The 18,085-nt window shown below is 39.6% G+C and overlaps 1 protein-coding gene across 1 annotated transcript in view; it reads left to right on the top strand.

The window, feature by feature from the left end:
* LOC124719070 (D-ribitol-5-phosphate cytidylyltransferase-like) overlaps positions 1 to 18,085 on the top strand; it is a 61,897-nt gene that overhangs the window by 19,158 nt on the left and 24,654 nt on the right. Inside the window, exons 4-5 of the mRNA XM_047244752.1 lie at positions 5,302 to 5,452; positions 10,643 to 10,920. Of these exons, the coding sequence (XP_047100708.1) occupies positions 5,302 to 5,452; positions 10,643 to 10,920 (429 nt within the window). The remainder of the gene's footprint in view (positions 1 to 5,301; positions 5,453 to 10,642; positions 10,921 to 18,085) is intronic.

Below are 18,085 nucleotides of genomic sequence, written 5' to 3'. Positions count from 1 at the left end.
AATTCTAATGATGCGGCCCACACAGTATTTAATGCTGGAAAACAATCAATTTTACTTCGACTTGTGACATATTCATGAATGATGACCAGTTCGGGTTTCACAGTTCCCTTTTGCATGCAGTTAAGGGAAAACTACATACTGTATACACTCTTGATGATATAATTGACAGTAGTTCAGTGTGGCAGAGGACAATCAACTGAAATATCACAAGCACCACCACATTGTTGAGTGGCATATAATTACACCAGAGTAACAGACAGTATGTAGGTTGGGAAAAAAACATCACACTTAAATGCAGTTACATAGTGAAAAAAAAAGTTGGCACTAATTAATACTGCCTCTACCAAAATGACCTCAGCAAACCTTTCTGTACAGTTTGATATAATTATTAATGCATGAGTAATTTCTGGTCACATATTCTTTCAACAAAGATTTAATGCGTTTCATATCTAAAGCTGTATTGTAATGATACTACACAATGATACTACATGATCGCTTGCTGGTCAGACTTTTAGATACATAGATGTTGCTCAAGTTAATTCTGGTGGTAGACTGCATGATTTTTGGGCAGGGGTGACTATTTGCAGACAGCATAAAAATATTGTGTGGTTTCTGAAAGTACCTAATGTTTTGAAAATTGGCTGTGTTACAGTTTGTTATTTTGTATGTTACTGTTATCTGGTTTATGACAGATGTTGAAGGTCAGTAAATTATAGAGTATATGGCGCAGTGTAACGCTTCTGTTGTTAGAAATCCCCTACTTATGATTATGGCATCTGTCTTGAAAATAATGTCATTTGATTCAAAAAGTAAAGGTCAGACTTTTATAAACATTAAGACAAAATAGTCAGTCAAAATTATGAGGCTTTTAACTTTCAGTGACAGTTATCTCAGAAGCTAATTTGTTTCAAGCAATTTAAAGTTTGTTTTCAAAAGGAGCAAAGTACCTACTTTCAAAAGACTGGTAACTGCATTTTGTATTCTGACTATTAGCTCAAAGTGTTTCCCCGTTACACACTACAGTCAAGATTTCAATTAGCTGTAACTTTTAATGAACTGAGCTCTTTAGTGAAGCTAATTGTATAATTGGAATCAGGAAGATAAATATAACCAGCTGAACTATAAATGTAACCGGAACTTTGTTTAAATAACGTTCTGAAACATTCAGGTACATATGACATATTACATGTGAATCTGCAGTGAAAAGAGAAGAAACAAAAAATTAATTATTGATGGGAGTAGAAAACATAGCCAATGGAGAAGCTTCCAACTTCCTATGTTTCGCTTGCCTCTAGTTTCCATGTTGCTAGTTGCTCAGACATTTGCACAAGTCATGCACATCTCTACACAGTGTTAAAATCTTCTGCTCCCCTGTAGAAAATAGCGCACTTTGAGTTCATTTCCTTTCCTGAGATTCATCTACCTGGCTTTGCATTCAAGCCACCACTGATTTGTACCATTACATTTGTGGTGCCATTTGCAGATGCAGAGAGGATGGTTGCCGCATTTCCACAGGCATCTATAAGGGGTGTTCAAAAAGAAACACGTCGGAGGCATAATTACAGAAGCTAGTACCTGTATGTTAGAAGTATTGACAGTGGCTGTTGAGACACTTGTCCCACTGTGACACAAGGCAATGAATGGCTGTCTCATAAAATTCCCAGGCCTGCTATGTTAACCAGTTCTGCACGTACAGCTGGACGTCGTCATCCGATGTGAATCGTTTGCCCCTCAGAGCCTTTTTAAGGGGACCAGAAATGGCGCAATCACAGGGAGAGAGGCCTGGACTGTATTGAGGGTGGCCAAGAACCTCCCATTTGAATGTCTGCTGGAGTACCATGACTGTGTTGGCTGTCTGACGCTTTGCATTGTCGTGGAGCAGAATGGCCCTGCAAGTGAGATTGCCTTGTCGTTTTGATTTGATCACTTGGCGAAGGGTGGTCAAGGCTTGCAACAGGTTGAACTAAGTTTGAAAACAAGCGGGAAGGATGTATCTACACACAGTAAAACTTTCACACATGCAGAATGAAAACTGTATTTTTATAAAGGTAGTGTGCATTTCTTTTGGAGTGACTGTCATACTATCATGACCATACTGGGTACTTACCTAGAAAGACCACAACTTTCATCTTATGTAACGAAGTTTTAAGACTTTATTCTATACATATATGTTTTACCCAATGTGCTATTAACTGGAAGTCATCTTCTTATACTCGAATTATTAGTTTTTCATCTGCAAATAGTAGTGTGCTTAGATTCATGTGTTTATCCAATTTAATTCCTGGGTAATCATCAGATTTCAAATTTTTAAGGACACTGTCACTATAGCTGCAGGCTAAATGTGTCATCAACCCAAAGGTTGCACTTAACACCACACTGCTTTACCAGACAAGGTCCTGCTGTTGCCTTCCTTCGACTTTTGAACTGACTTACCCAGCCAGTTAAAGGGGGTCTGCAGTTTAACACAGACTTTGAACAAGGTGCAGTTCAGCATTTATCACATTAGCAAAGACTACCAGAGCTGAATGAAGTGATCACTAACAGGAAAAAATTATAGGATGACTCAGGTTTGAACTCCAGGTCTTAGTCAGCATAAGTGTTAAAAATACACAGAGGAATTACAGACCTGGGCTGCGAGTGAGCATTGATTGTAATCAGTGGGGAAAGTCAAACCCGTGTCCTCTGCTTACTAGGCAGAATCTCTGACAACTGAGACATCTGCACCCGATCGGTTGCAGTCAATGCCTGCTCACAGCTAAGGCCTGTGGTAATTTCCAAGAAACAGGGCACATCAAAATTGCAGTCTCACTGCAAACGATATGTATCGAATGCTTGATCCTTGAAGTGGAATGTCACCTGAGAGTAGTAGAACATTACATGAGAGTAAGCATTTCAGTTTTTATATTTTCACTACTTATGACTATTTGGTAAATCTCTCTCCTGTTAGCTTCTCCCAATTTTCCAACAACGTGTGAAAAATGTATCCCGGGTACGGGGAGAAAGGAATGGTTCTTACGCCAGACACGGTATTGTACATGATGCCGATACCTGATGAATAATGTAAGTGATAGTATTCATTTCTTTAATTAATTCCTGTGAGTGAAATAAGTACTGTTATTCTCTCACTTTTAATGACTTTCTATTTTCAATACATTTGTCATTTAGCGTCTCTCTTGTCAGCATCTCGAGAGTGAAGCATTCAGTCTGTATATTTCTCGTTGTCAGTCCATGATTTTGATGTGAACCATTTCTGGGAAATTACCAAGTCTGTATGTCCTTTTTGTATTAATTCATAGTGGCAGCTGGATCAAAAATAGTGTCTGTTCTTTTGGGCGGTTCTGAAACAACAGACGCCATACATATGTAAATGTTAATAAGAGTGGGTGAAAGAGAACACCCCTATTTCACTCTTTGGTTGATTTTTATCTCATCTGCCATCTTTTCTCCTGTATTTATTACTATTTTTATTTCACAATATAAACTTTCAGTTATACTGATTAAGTGTGCTGGGTAGCTTGTATCATTCACTCTTGCCCATAATTTATCACAATCAGTTCAGTCAGTTCAGTCAAGAGCTTTTCCAGAATCTACGGAGTGTTCAAAAAGTCTCTCTGCAGTGCCATGTGATTGTTAGCCACGCATGCCGTATGTCACAGTGAATATACTGAAATGAAACTCGGTGAAATGCAAGTTATTAATTTATTGAATATTCATTTTTACTTACAGATTTTCACATTAAATGTTGAAAGTGTCCCCCCTGTTGTTGAATACACAATTCAGTTTGTCTAACCATGTTTCCAAACACAAGCTGTAACATTTTTTCTGTAACAGAAGCAGTGAAAGTGGATATTGCAGTTTTCAATTCATCGATGGATTTTGGACGGTTTTTACAGACAGTTGCTTTCACTGCACCCCAGAAGAAAATGTCGGGTGGTGTTAGGTCAGGTGACCGTGGAGGCCAAAGTCCCTGTGAAATTATGCGACCTCCAAAAACATCAGCAAGCAGTGACATTGAGACACGAGCTGTATGCGCGATTACACCATCTTGTTGAAAATAACAGTTAAGTATTTCACTTAACACAAGTTCTTCTATGAATGGGTACAGATTATCACTGCAGTATCATTGTGTGTTTATTGTTTCATTGAAAAATATGGGACCCACAATCCGACGTCTAGAAATTGCAATCCAAAGTCCTATTTTCACAGGATGAAGTGGTTCCTCATGAATACACATTGGATTTGCAGTACTCCACGTACGAGAATTTTGCGAGTTCATGTACCCGGATAATGAAACTATGCCTCATCAGTGAAAAACGTTTCATTAAGAATATCCCTTCCATTTTGTTGAACGAAATTTGTGAACCATTGACAATAATGCAGTCTCTTGACATGATCAGTATTTTTAAGTTGTTGCACGACTGTCACTTTGTATGGAAAATGTTTCAATTTTTTCCTTACAGCTGTGTGGGCCATTCTGACACTAACATCGATTTCCTGGGCAAGTTGTCTTACAGACTTGTTCGGACTTGTTGACATTTTATTGGAAATATCGAGTAGTTTATCCTCAGACAAAACGCTAGGACAACCACTTGTCAGTGCATCTGTCACTGAACCCGTACTTCGAAATTTGTTAATCAAATCTCACACAGTATCGCGATGTGGGAGTGTTGTCTACGGGAAAACTGAATTAAATGTTTGGCAAACTGAAACTGTGTATTTGCTGCCAGCTTTGAACACTTGTTTGACTAAAAACACATTTTCTTCAATGGTTAGCATTTTAACAGCGACAAAAACAAAACAAACGAACAAAGGAACTAAACTTAAACATTAACGTCAACATGTAACAACACACACCAACGATACTACTGTCGCTGGTTGAGATAAATGAAACAGTGGAATGTTGGAAGAGTCCGTGGAATGTTGGAAGAGTCCACTTGAAGGGAAGTAACCCAGGCAGGCGAACAATCGTATGGCACGCATGGCTAACAATCATACGACACAGGGGAGAGACTTTTGGACACCCCAGGTAAGCAATGTGGATTGTGAGATAAATTATCTTTTCACTATGAGCCAGCTGATTGTGAAAATCTGGTCCCAGTGGAGGTTCGAGTCCTCCCTCGGGCATGGGTGTGTGTGTTTGTCCTTAGGATAATTTAGGTTAAGTAGTGTGGAAGCTTAGGGACTGATGACCTTAGCAGTTAAGTCCCATAAGATTTCACACACATTTGAACATTTGATTGTGAAAATATTGACTCAGTGTAAATTTAAGACACTTGTGCAGAGAAATGTTTTCCATTGCAGAGCACGGAGGATGAGCTGGATCGTGGGACGGAGTGCCTCGCGCTGGTTCTGCGACACGCCGGTGTGCGGCCACGTCTCCTGGAGGGTCCGCCAGACCTCTGGAAGGTCACCCACAAGAGGGACGTGTACGCCGCTGCTGGCTGCCTCAGGGGTGAGCTACAGCTGTGTGGGAATGTCAGTGGGCAGAGTGCAAAATGTAGATGCAACACATTTCTGCAAAAGTGCAGACAATGATCATTTAACACTCAGGCTGCTACAGTCGATACTTGGTAGCCGTGCTTCTGGTGCACCACTGCCGCACTTGTCAAACGTACCAGGTGACAAATACTTCAGACGTGCTCGTCTTTTCTCATGAAGGGAACACACCATAGGCTGCTCTCTGATACAGTTGGAACTTGGTGGGTGAAAGAAGGGGGAAATAAAGTTACATGTATTTTGGCTCTGGTGCCAACGCTCAGTAGTTTCTGAACAATTTGTGGTCAGAAGTTTCAGTGTTACTAGATCACTCCCATTGTGCAACGAGTATCCCCGAGAGTTGGTAGCACAGTGGCTGAGCAAACCTGTGCTCTAGGAATAATGTCTTTGGCCAGGCCAATAAAGAAAATGTCGTGGGTTCCAGGTTAGAACTCAGCTGCTGCTTAAATTTCAGAAGGTTGGAGTCCGTGGGGGGTGGGGGTGGGAGGGAAGAGGGAGGTAAGGAGCACAGCTTCAGATTTTTGTGCCCCATGTTCAAATTCAGTCGTATTTTTTTATTTTTCTTTACTATCTCTCTCTCTCACTCTCTCATTCTCAAGGAACGGTTTTACATCAATGCTTTTCGTGCCGTCATGAAATCTAATGGAAGTACTTTCAGAAGAAATGATCCTTTCAAATCTTACTAGAAACAGATTTTATTCCCACAAATCTTATATACTAAGTGGCAACTGAAAATTAAAAACGTCTTAGTATTTAAGTATTAGTATTTCAGTTTTTGCTTTGATTTTTACTTTTATGCTCAAGAGAACCATTGTGTTCCCCAGGGTGATACCTGCAACAAAAGATGTTCAAAATATAGAAATTCAGAGCACCATGAGCATTGTGTTAAGTATCATATGCCACAGTCACATTTTTATACTGTGAATATAATTAGGAAAACATCCTCATTAACATAGCTAAATACCTCGCAATCTGGTAATGATTCAGGGTGAACTACGCATATTCAAGCATTTTCTCAATAGCTGTAACCTGATATTGATGTGTGTCAAACCGTGTATTTTAATAACATCACTTCTACTTGTGATTTCCCTTTGCTGTGCAAGGGAAACAGGACTCTTCTATAATCCGCGAATGCCATTCATCACTTTTCAGTAAAAGTATACATCACATGATTAACAAAAAGGCATACACTTTTGGTGGAATTACTTTAAATGAAAAGTTCGGTTTTCCTATTTCATCAACTAACAGCCAATCACGTAAGGAGTGATGACTTTGTCCACTACTTAAGTCAATAATGTAGAGAAACGGCCTCATTTTTATGTAAGTTTGGAAAACTTTTCTAAAAACTGATGAGTGGTTTCTTCTGTGAGCTCTCCCAATTTTGTGGCCATTGCCATTCTATTACTTGGTTTAAGTCTTATTGGACTAAATGACAAAATTTGCCACTGACTTATTAGAGACAAACAATTACTGTTGGCAACAGATTTCTGGAATGCCTTAATCCATTCCAGTTGTGATGGTAAAGGCTGTTTTTAATACCATTTAAATGCTTACTTCTATTTTCAATAATTCCATTGTATTTCAAGATGTCGCAAAAAATATTGATGTCACACACTTTTGTGATTTAAAAAAAAAAAAAAAAAAACAAACACAAGACTAGATTTGAACACAGGATGTAGAAATTCAAAACTATGCTCCTGGCCGCTCCAATACCAACTTACTTGGATACATGCCGAACAAGAGGACTGATGAAGTGGCATCGAAGATTTGACTGCCGTTTTCTTGGAAACTATTATGTCTGGGCACATGAGCCAGAACAGGTGTCCCTTCATTTTCACCCTTCTTTCACCCTGCTGAGTTTCAACTGTATCAGAGAGTGACCTATGACAGTTTTCCCTTATTAGTTGTCTTGTTCTGGCTTTATGATGCACATTAGGATAGACAGGAATATTTATTTATATTATTTGCTGCAATCTGCAGTGACAGAACAGTTCCACAGCAAAGTGTGAAGACACAGAGTCGACATCAAGCATGGACCATGTATTGAAATATCATCTGTCCATTTCATATTGAATGACAAAGTGCAAAGAAATTCTGCCAGACACACTGACATACAGCGACGACAAAATTGTGTACTCTGTCACCTGAAAAAGTAAAGTGAAGACATGGTCAGGTCGGTAGCACTGTCATGTTTATAAGAATTTTTAACATGTTGCAGCCCTGTCAGCAGCTGTGATAAATTAATACATCAAAGCTCCGCCTCAGTTCCGAAAAGTTACAGGTCTTTGCCCAGGTTTCAGCTAGAGTAATCTAGCCTTCTTCAGAAGCATAAAATAAACTAATACATGCCAGAATAAGGCACGGTCAAACATAAAAAGCTGAAGTACTGTGGTACCATTACTTAGCTGAGGAACAGCCCCGGCCCTACTCCATGGAAAGCGGTTGGTTAGCCGCAGACGCTGCATCCCAAACATCAGCTGTACAATGGAATGACAATAATGAAAATCCATGCCAGACCGTATTTTATAACAGTTGTAGTTGTCACAGTGCCTGTTCCTTTGGACCTGCATGCATGTCCAAAGGAACTTTGCATCATAATCAGAATAACTCAGTTGCTGCAATATTGTAAAAGTTTTGTAATCATGAAGTTGCCGATTCGAACCTCGCTAGCAGCAACGTCGTTCTTTTTTCCTGGTTCAAGTTACCTTTTTATTTGCAAATAGAAAAGTTAGTTAACAAATATTGAATTACATTTTTAATAATAATAATAATAATAACATCTTTTTTATGTTTAATAACAAACTGCATGAAAATACCAGTATTCAGAATAAGTTTCTTGTTCATGTCCTATAAGTTTTGTTCATTGTTTCAAATCATAGAAGCTGCCCCTTCAGTTTCAGTGTACCAACAAACTGTACACATTGTATGACAAAGTTCTTTGCACTTAAATAAAAATATTAGTTCTGTGCAGGCTGCTATCAGTTTCATCACAAACTTTGCAGTTCAGTGAATAAAGCTGCTATGTGGGCTACTGAGTGCAGTATGCATGCTGTTAGGAAATGGGTTTGTTTGCAACAAGACTATTATTTACACAGCGTCTGTAGAAGCACAGACTGTCAGCATGGCAATCCTCATTTTGTCTTCCCTTGCCACAGCAGCACAATGTGGCTGTGGGAAAGTGCAAACCTGTCAAGCTATCTTTACAAACCACCAACTGTTGTTCATGTCCTATAAGTTTTGTTCATTGTTTCGAATCATAGAAGCTGCCGCTTCAGTTTCAGTGTACCAACAAACTGTACACATTGTATGACAAAGTTCTACTGATGACTGAAGACTGCATTAATGATTTACAGTGTGCGCACATGTGTGTGTTTTGTACTACTGGTTTAGGGAATTTATGTCTTGGAAATGATCTGCAAGTGGCTATAAATACTAAGAAATTCAAAGATTGTCTGTCCATAAGATCTCATTGTGAGAAGTAATGCAGCTATTGTTGAAACTTGGTGTGAAAATGCGAAACCCCAAATAAAGAATAAAATAGTCTTTTATTTTTAGAGATTGAACAGTATTGCTGATGTGCATAATGTTTCTCATTTAACAACAGGGTATTTTGCATGTATGTATCAAATTTTAATTTTTCATATGACCAGTAATTAAAAATAAAAAGATGGACTTTTTATTTAAAAATATGATTCACTGTTCATTAATCAACATTTTTATTTGCTAACAAATGTGGAATTTAAATAGAAAGAAAAATAATATTACTGCCAGTGAGAACTGAATCAGTGACTATACAATTCCCAAGCTTTTATGTTGCTCACTTGGCTACTGATGACTGAAGACTGCATTAATGATTTACAGTGTGCGTACATGTGTGTGTTTTGTACTACTGGTTTAGGGAATTTATGTCTTGGAAATGATCTGCAAGTGCTATAAATACTAAGAAAGTCAAAGATTGTCTGTCCATAAGATCTCATTGTGAAAAGTAATGCAGCTATTGTTGACACTTGGAAAGTGATAGGTTTTGTACTTGACAACAATAGTTGGTATTACTATAAAACTATGTTGACCTTACAGATGACATTATATGAGGAAGATACCATATCAACCAGTAACATCAGTTCAGTCTCAGTAAACAGCATGCATAGTGCACTCAGTATCCCACATAGCAGCTTTATTCACTGAACTGCAAAGTTTGTGATGAAACTGATAGCAGCCTGCACAGAACTAATATTTTTATTTAAGTGCAAAGAACTTTGTCATACAATGTGTACAGTTTGTTGGTACACTGAAACTGAAGCGGCAGCTTCTATGATTTGAAACAATGAACAAAACTTATAGGACATGAACAAGAGTTGGTGGTTTGTAAAGATAGCTTGACAGGTCTGCACTTTCCCACAGCCACATTATGCTGCTGTGGCAAGGGAAGACAAAATGAGGATTGCCATGCTGACAGTCTGTGCTTCTACAGACGCTGTGTAAATAATAGTCTTGTTGCAAACAAACCCATTTCCTAACCTGAGGTACATAGTGTGCCTGTATGATCCTGCGTGTCTGAGCATACACTGTCTGTTCTCTCGTTCACTAAATACACGGTATTTAGTATGCCGCTCCTGAACCCATCAATTATAGTTGTGAGATATCAATCAAAATGAGCAGCAATATGAAATCACAAACGACAATCACAATAGGCCACAGTAATGCCACTCCTGAATTCTGACATATGACAGTAGATGCCTTTTCCACCTAACACAATGCATAACACATTTTGCTCACAAACAACCAATATACAGGTGCAATTTATAAAAGAGAAACTCAGTGCATAATCATTCCTATATGCAGCTTGTAGATAGCATTACTCCTTGCTTTCTGTGGTTGTGCTGAAATGACAATCTTTTGCATATTCGAATATGTGGTACTCTGTGTCAATTTGACATTTGTTACATGCTGTCTTCACGGTATTGTAATTTTAGTGGTCCGCAGTATACTCTGTGCAGAACCAAACTTGGAAGCTTTGCCTATCCATCGCTGCAACAAATATAATCTTATGTTTTCCGTTGCCTTTAGACACCGACAGCCTTTTAAAATAACCCTCTATTTATACCACTGCATACCGGAGTTGAATGACAGTCGCCCGTCTCTGCAGAGCGCAGCACACGCGTGTGCGTGGTGGCGGCGGCAGACACAGAGGCGGCACGGCTGCTCGCGGAGGAGCTGACCCCACGGGTGGGTGAGCTGGCGCGCATCACGACGGGTAGCCTCCCGGAGCCCAGGGACTCCCCGCCCGGCACTCCGCCCGCCACAGCTGCGGCGGCACCGGCGGTCACCTCCACGTACAACACGGTGGTCTTTTTCCACGTGCACGAGATCTCGCAGGACGGGCAGCTGCTCGACCTCGCCACGGTGCTCGATGTTGAGAAGCAGGTGTGTACATCTACATCTACATTTATACTCCACAAGCCAACCAACAGGGTGTGGCGGAGGGCACTTTACGTGCCACTGTCATTGCCTCCCTTTCCTGTTCCAATTGCATATGGTTCGCAGGAAGAATGACTGCCGGAAAGCCTCCGTGCGCATTCGAATCTCTCTAATTTTACATTCATGATCTCGTCGAGAGGTATAAGTAGGGGGAAGCAATTTATTCGATACCTCATCCAGAAACACACCCTCTCAGAACCTGGACAGCAAGCTACACTGCGATGCAGAGCGCCTCTCTTGCAGTGTCTGCCACTTGAGCTTGCTAAACATCTCCGTAACGCTTACCTAATAACCCTGTGACGAATCGCGCCACTCTTCTTTGGATCTTCTCCATCTCCTCTGTCAACCCGACCTGGTACTGATCCCACACTGATGAGAAATACTCAAGTATAGCTCGAACGAGTGTTTTGTAAGCCACATCATTTGCTGATGGACTACAATTTCTAAGGACTCTCCCAATGAATCTCAACCTGGCACCCGCCTTACCAACAATTAATTTTATATGATCATTCGACTTCAAATCGTTGCGTACGCTTACTCCCAGATATTTTACAAAAGCAACTGCTACCAGTGTTTGTTCCGCTATCATATAATCATACAATGAAGGATCCTTCTTTCTATGTATTCGCAATACATTACATTTGTCTATATTAAGGGTCAGTTGCCACTCCCTGCACCAAGTGCCTATCTGCTGCAGATCTTCCTGCACTTCGCTGCAATTTTCTAATGCTGCAACTTCTCTGTATACTACAGCATCATCCGTGAAAAGCCGCATGGAACTTCCGACACTATCTACTAGGTCGTTTATATATATTGTGAAAAGCAATGGTCCCATAACACTCCCCTGTGGCATGCCAGAAGTTACTTTAATGTCTGTAGATGTCTCTCCATTGAGAACAAGATGCTGCGTTCTGTTTGCTAAAAACTCTTCAATCCAGCCACACAGCTGGTCTGATATTCCGTAGGCTCTTACTTTGTTTGTCAGGCGACAGTGCGGAACTGTATTGAACGCCTTCCGAAAGTCGAGGAAAATGGCATCTACCTGGGAGCCTGTATCTAATATTTTCTGGGTCTCATGAACAAATAAAGCGAGTTGGGTCTCACGCGATCGCTGTTTCCGGAATCCATGTTGATTCCTACAGAGTAGGTTCTGGGTTTCCAGAAATGACATAATACGCGAGCAAAAAACATGTTCTAAAATTCTACAACAGATCAATGTCAGAGACATAGGTCTATAGTTTTGCACATCTGCTCAATGACCCTTCTTGAAGACTGGAACTACCTATGCTCTTTTCCAATCATTTGGAACCTTCCGTTCCTCTAGAGACTTGCAGTACATGGCTGTTAGAAGGGGGGCAAGTTCCTTCGCGTACTCTGTGTAGAATCAAATTGGTATCCCGTCAGATCCAGTGGACTTTCCTCTGTTGAGTGATTTCAGTTGCTTTTCTATTCCTTGGACACTTATTTCGATGTCAGCCATTTTTTCGTTCATGCAAGGATGTAGAAAATGAACTGCAGTGCGGTCTTCCTCTGTGAAACAGCTTTGGAAAAAGGTGTTTAATTATTCAGCTTTACGCGTGTCATCCTCTGTTTCAATGCCATTATCATCCCATAGTGTCTGGATATGCTGTTTCGATCCACTTACTGATTTAATGTAAGACCAGAACTTCCTAGGATTTTCTGTCAAGTCGGTAACAGGGAATTTGAGAAATTAAAACTTTAATTTATCTGAATGAAGTAAAAATGTGTCTGAGAAAACTGTGAAATTATGAGCAGCTGAAATGGCTGGTGTAATATTTGCATTCTGTCTAAAATGTCCAAAAATTATAATTTATCATCAGTGTAATTGTCTCGAGTGTTTTTACAGTTTACAACCTATAACACATAACCACATGCCAGCAATAATGACAGAAATGTTAAATTACTGAACTGCAAGCCCATTTTAAAACTTATTTCCATAGCTGTATGTTTTGGTCTAGGTTTTTGCAGCTAGCTTCACACTATTGTCATAAATTTCCATTTACCTGAAAAATGTGCTATACAAAAATGTGCCGTCTGCTTGTCAAATCAATCTCCCATGGCCTCTGTCACATATACATTTACACCCTAACAACAATCAGCAGGATACCTCATAATAGTCAAAGTTCCATCTTGATTAACTTCATTACAATACGGCATTTTTTAAAAAAAACTTTTTAATTGGGAATTATTTAGCTCTTATATTTATTATTATGTAATAACTGTTCAATGTTTTTCCATTAGTCACATTCTACATTTCTTTTTCACATATTGCTACTTCTAACACTTGCCCACATTTATATATTATTTATTTAATAGGTTTTATCTGTGTCTATTTTAGTTTTTCTAATAACTACATTTTTTGCACAAAACATATGCAGACTTTGGTTACAGTAAACAGTGGAGTATACATTATTAGTGTTGCATTATTTGCTACATATAATGTGAAAAATGTTATTTCACTGTTATTAAACTGAGAAACACATATTTATATTGTCACATGGTATCCAGACTCGAGTCCAAATCTGAAAGCAGGATCATCGAGAAAGTACAACACTTAGTAGTGAAAACATGTTTATTACGTGCAGCCAGAGCAGAGCAGAACAGAACAGCACTAAACTCTCAGGTGGAGAGTGCTGCTGTTTAGACAAACATTGAATATCCCCAAATATGCAACCATTAAAAATGTAGGAACTTTTGAGAACCTTCCGGAAATGACAAATACTAAATACAGATAACTGTTGGTGGTGGGGTTTGAACTAGCAACCCACAGCACACTGATCAGTGACATTAACCACAGTGCCACACTGCTTGCAGCACAGCTTGTGGCAGTATCTATATTTGAGAACTATTTAGTAATCGATATTTCGGAATGCTGCGTAACTTCTTTGTTTTAGAAAAAGTAATCTTTTTGACTGCACAAATGGGGGTGTCAGACGCAGACGGTTCATAATGTACTGGTATTGGTCAGTTCATCGACTTCCTGTTGTATCAGTTACATCAAAATGGCCCTTACTTAGTTCCACAAGGGAAAATTCAGGACTGTACAACACCGTTGTAACTTAATTTACGTATCAAATGTGGCAACTGATCACGTAAAGTAGACACTGCACCAGAACCACAGGACAGGAGTTGTTCTTACTGTGTACCTGCTGTTCTCATATTTCTGTCTTCTGGAATAGGGAACTGTGGCTAATAATTGTTTATGAAATGGTGAAATAAATTGCTAAATTTTACTGTTTTTTATATCAGTACAAGAAATCAAGCAACTTAATAATCTTACTTACTTACTTACTTACTTATCCGTGACTTGGGCCTTAGTGACCATATGCCTGCTCCACACTCCTCCTCCATCGTTCCCAGTTGCAAGCTTCCTGCCACCACTCTCCCGCTCCTAGTCCCATGTCCTCGGTGTCCTTGTCAATATTGTACTTGCATCTTTTCTGCGGTACCTCCTTCCAGCTGCAGCTCCCAGAATCAGATCATGGGGTATCCTCCCTTCATTCATCCTTGCTACATGTCCAGCCCAGGTCAACCTTTTTCTTCTTCTTCTTTTTCTAATGTCAGGCTGTGCGTAAAGCTCTTTTAATTCTTGCTATTTTCAAATTCTCCATTCCCCTGTTTGTGAATCTATCACAGGACCATATATTTTTCGGAGGATTTTTTGTTTGAAAACAAGTAGTTTCTCTTCATCTTTTCTCCTAAAGGTGAGGCTTTCACAACTGTAGATAACCACTGGCATAACCATACTTTGGTACAGCCTGATCTTTAAACTTCTTGACAAGGATCTTTTCTTCAACACATCCTAAAGGCTGAAGTATGCTCTGTTGCCTCCAACAATTCTTGCATTTATTTCAGTTTCACAGTGGTTCTGATCACTGCAGAGACTACCAAGGTATTTGAAAGTATTTGACCTTTTGAATCGGAGATTGTCCACCGTAAGCGGGTCCCCATCTCTCGCTGACTTGCTCAGGACCATGTTTCTGTCGTATCTTCACTGACTTGCAGGCCAGCCCTACTAGCAGTCTTGCAGTACGAGCCTGCCATTCTTCTGAGCTCTTCTCTGCTACCGCTGATTAGGATTATATCATCTGCATATGCCAGTCGAGTCATTGACATGTTGTCTAGGAATATTCCAGTGGGATCAGTTTTCATAATTCCCGGTCTATTTTTTCAAGCACAAGGTTGAATAATATAGGGGAGAGGGCGTCTCCCTGTCTGAGGCCAGTTCAAACTTCGAACTGTTCTGATAGACCAGTACTTGTCTGCACTTAACAGAGTGTTTGTTCTAGACACATTGCCACCAAGCGGATTATTTTAGATGTAAACTGAAATTCCTTTAGTACTCTGATTATAGTCCCCCTGTGTACACTGTAATAAGGTTTTTTTGTAGTCAATGAAGAGCACGTGCATGTCTGTATTATATTCCCAGCATTTCTCCGTTGTTTGACGTAGGGTAAATAGATGGTCCATGATTGATCTGTTGCGTCTAAACCCACATTGGTAGTCTCTTACAGCTTCTTTAGCAAGTGGTAGTATCCTATTTACGAGGCATAAAGATAGCACTTCATAGCTAATATCTAGCAGAGATATTCCCCTATAATTGTCACATACCAGGGTGCCATTTTTTCAGTAATGATGGCCATTTTCGAAACTTCTGGGAGACTTTCTTGCTCACAGACCTTCCGTATGAGGCTTACCATGGTTCTTACGAGGTCAAGTTCTCCATTTTTTATGAGCTCTGCAACAATTCGGTATTTCCCAGCCGCTTTATTATTTTTTAATTTTTGGAGTATTTGTGTAATTTCATATTCAGTGGGAGTAGTCACTTCTGTGTCCACAGTTTGAGGAGACTCAAAAGGAAGAAGTTCTATAGGGTCTTTGCAATTTAGGAGCTGGGAGAAATATTCTGCACATCTTTGCCCTCTCTCTTTTCCATTCACTAGTGTTCTCCCCTTTTCATCTTTAATCAACTGTTCTTTCTTTACATACTTTTTGGTATATTTCTTCTCGTTTTGATACAGTTGTCTAGTCCTGCGCTGAGTGAGATCCTCCTCTGCCTCGTTAAGTACGTCATTGTAATATTTCCTTTTTTCCTGTCTGAGAACTGTTGATGTTTCTTTCCTTATTCGAGTGAAGTTCTCTTTTAGTTGTATATTGTTCATGCTTTCTAACCACTCTTTTCTGGCTCTCCTTCTTTCCTCAGTTTTTCTTTCGCCTATCTGGTTGAACCATACTCGGTTACGTTTTTTCTGTTTTCCCTAAACTTTTGCGGCTGCTTCATTCAGGGTGGTTTTGATTTTAGCTATTACTAGGAAATGATCAGTGTCAAAGTCTGCTCCTTTGTATGACCTGGTGTCCTTGATGCAATTTGCAAAATGTTTTTGGATAGATACATGATCTATCTGGTTCACAGTGTGGCCATCAGGTGATATCCATGTCCCCTTACGAATATTTTTATGGGGGAACATGGCACTTAGATATGCATAAGTTGTGATCTGTAGCAAATGTAATCAAACGGCTACCAGTGTCATTACTTTTTTATGAAAACTGGCATTTTCAATGGCAGGCCTGTAAGTTGTCTCTCTTCCTACCATAGTGTTGAAGTCCCCATACTATGGTTTGGCAGTGAGTCATACGTGAGATGCAGTTGACTATATAATTCTTCTTTCATGAGTTCATCTTTGTCTTCACAAGGAGCATGTGCATTAAGAAAGGTCACATCTATGCTTTGTCCACCAATTGTTATGTATGAAATTCTGTTATTTATGGATTTGAATTCTTTTACCAAGTTTAGCACTGAGCTACTGACATAAAAGCCTGTTCCAAATTCTCGGTGGTCACCACCATCTCCATGTAGAATACTTCCTGTACTTGTTCTTACAGACCCTGTTCCTGGCCATCTGATTTCCTGCAGTGCCACAATTTGTAGTGTGTTTTGCTAGTTGGCTGACTAGAGTTTGCATGCTTCCCGGCCTGAACTAACATCTTACATTCCATGTTCCAAATCTTAAGTCCGGTTTTCTTTTCTGAGTTCTGTTCCAGTTAAGACAGTCCTGTTTCTGAGGCACGTGTATTATTCACTATTATTCGGTTTAAACAGTGGTTTTCAATCAGATTAGCCACTTGGATTGAGTCTTACAGTGGTTGCAAATGCTAAATTCTACAAGTTTCACCATTAATAAATTCACCTTCAGAAAGGAAATTATATTCCTGCAAATTACTACATATCACTTAATGGTCATTGATGTTCAAAAGTAACTGACTGAAATGCATCCTGCCCACTAAATACTGTCACGGTGTTCTCCAATACACTGATGATACATGTCTGCCCTTGAAAAGATTCCATTTCTGACACTTTGATAAGCTGACCAAAACCCACATGAATTCTCAAACACAGTGTTGATGAAATCTACCACTGTGAAGTCCATGAGATATGAGGGATCTTTCCTATCCCACTCATTTACGGAATACAGGATTAACAGTAGCTTAAACACATCTGCGTGTGTTGTAACAGGTGCCATTCTTATGGCATCAGAACTTAGGCAGTTGTACTATATTCATAGATTCCTCGCTTAAAGATCAATTGTGAAACTTTGCAAGTGGGCTTTGATGGGATGTCTGAAAGAACAGCCACTGTTGACAATCCACAGCTGTACTAAATACTTCAAAATTAATTGGCTGACTGGTAATTCTTTGATATAAGTTGTATCAAGTGTATATTTAATACTCAGTAGTGACATGAAAATTCGTACTTGACCAGCACTTGACCCAAATATCCCATGTATCATGAGTGGTCTCTTTAACTACTTTGGCTATCCATGCATGCTCCCCGGACTGACTCAGACTTCCATATGTCACACTGTCTACATCCTCCATTGTACTCCACTAATTTCATCACCTAATGCTCACAACATTACATGGACTCGATAGTAAAATTGGTCTCAACTGCTGCGGGAATCCACGTAATGGTGGGAGCATTTGGTGATGAAATAAGTGGCCACATAGATAGTGTGATATACTGAAGTTTGTGTCAGTCCAGAGAGCGTGCACAAATAGCTGCAATGGTTAAGGTGACCGCTCACGGTAAGAG

This window comes from Schistocerca piceifrons, chromosome 10, assembly GCF_021461385.2.
Source record: "Schistocerca piceifrons isolate TAMUIC-IGC-003096 chromosome 10, iqSchPice1.1, whole genome shotgun sequence".
In the NCBI taxonomy this organism is placed as follows: domain Eukaryota; kingdom Metazoa; phylum Arthropoda; class Insecta; order Orthoptera; family Acrididae; genus Schistocerca; species Schistocerca piceifrons.
This window is presented reverse-complemented; position numbering and strand designations above follow the sequence as displayed.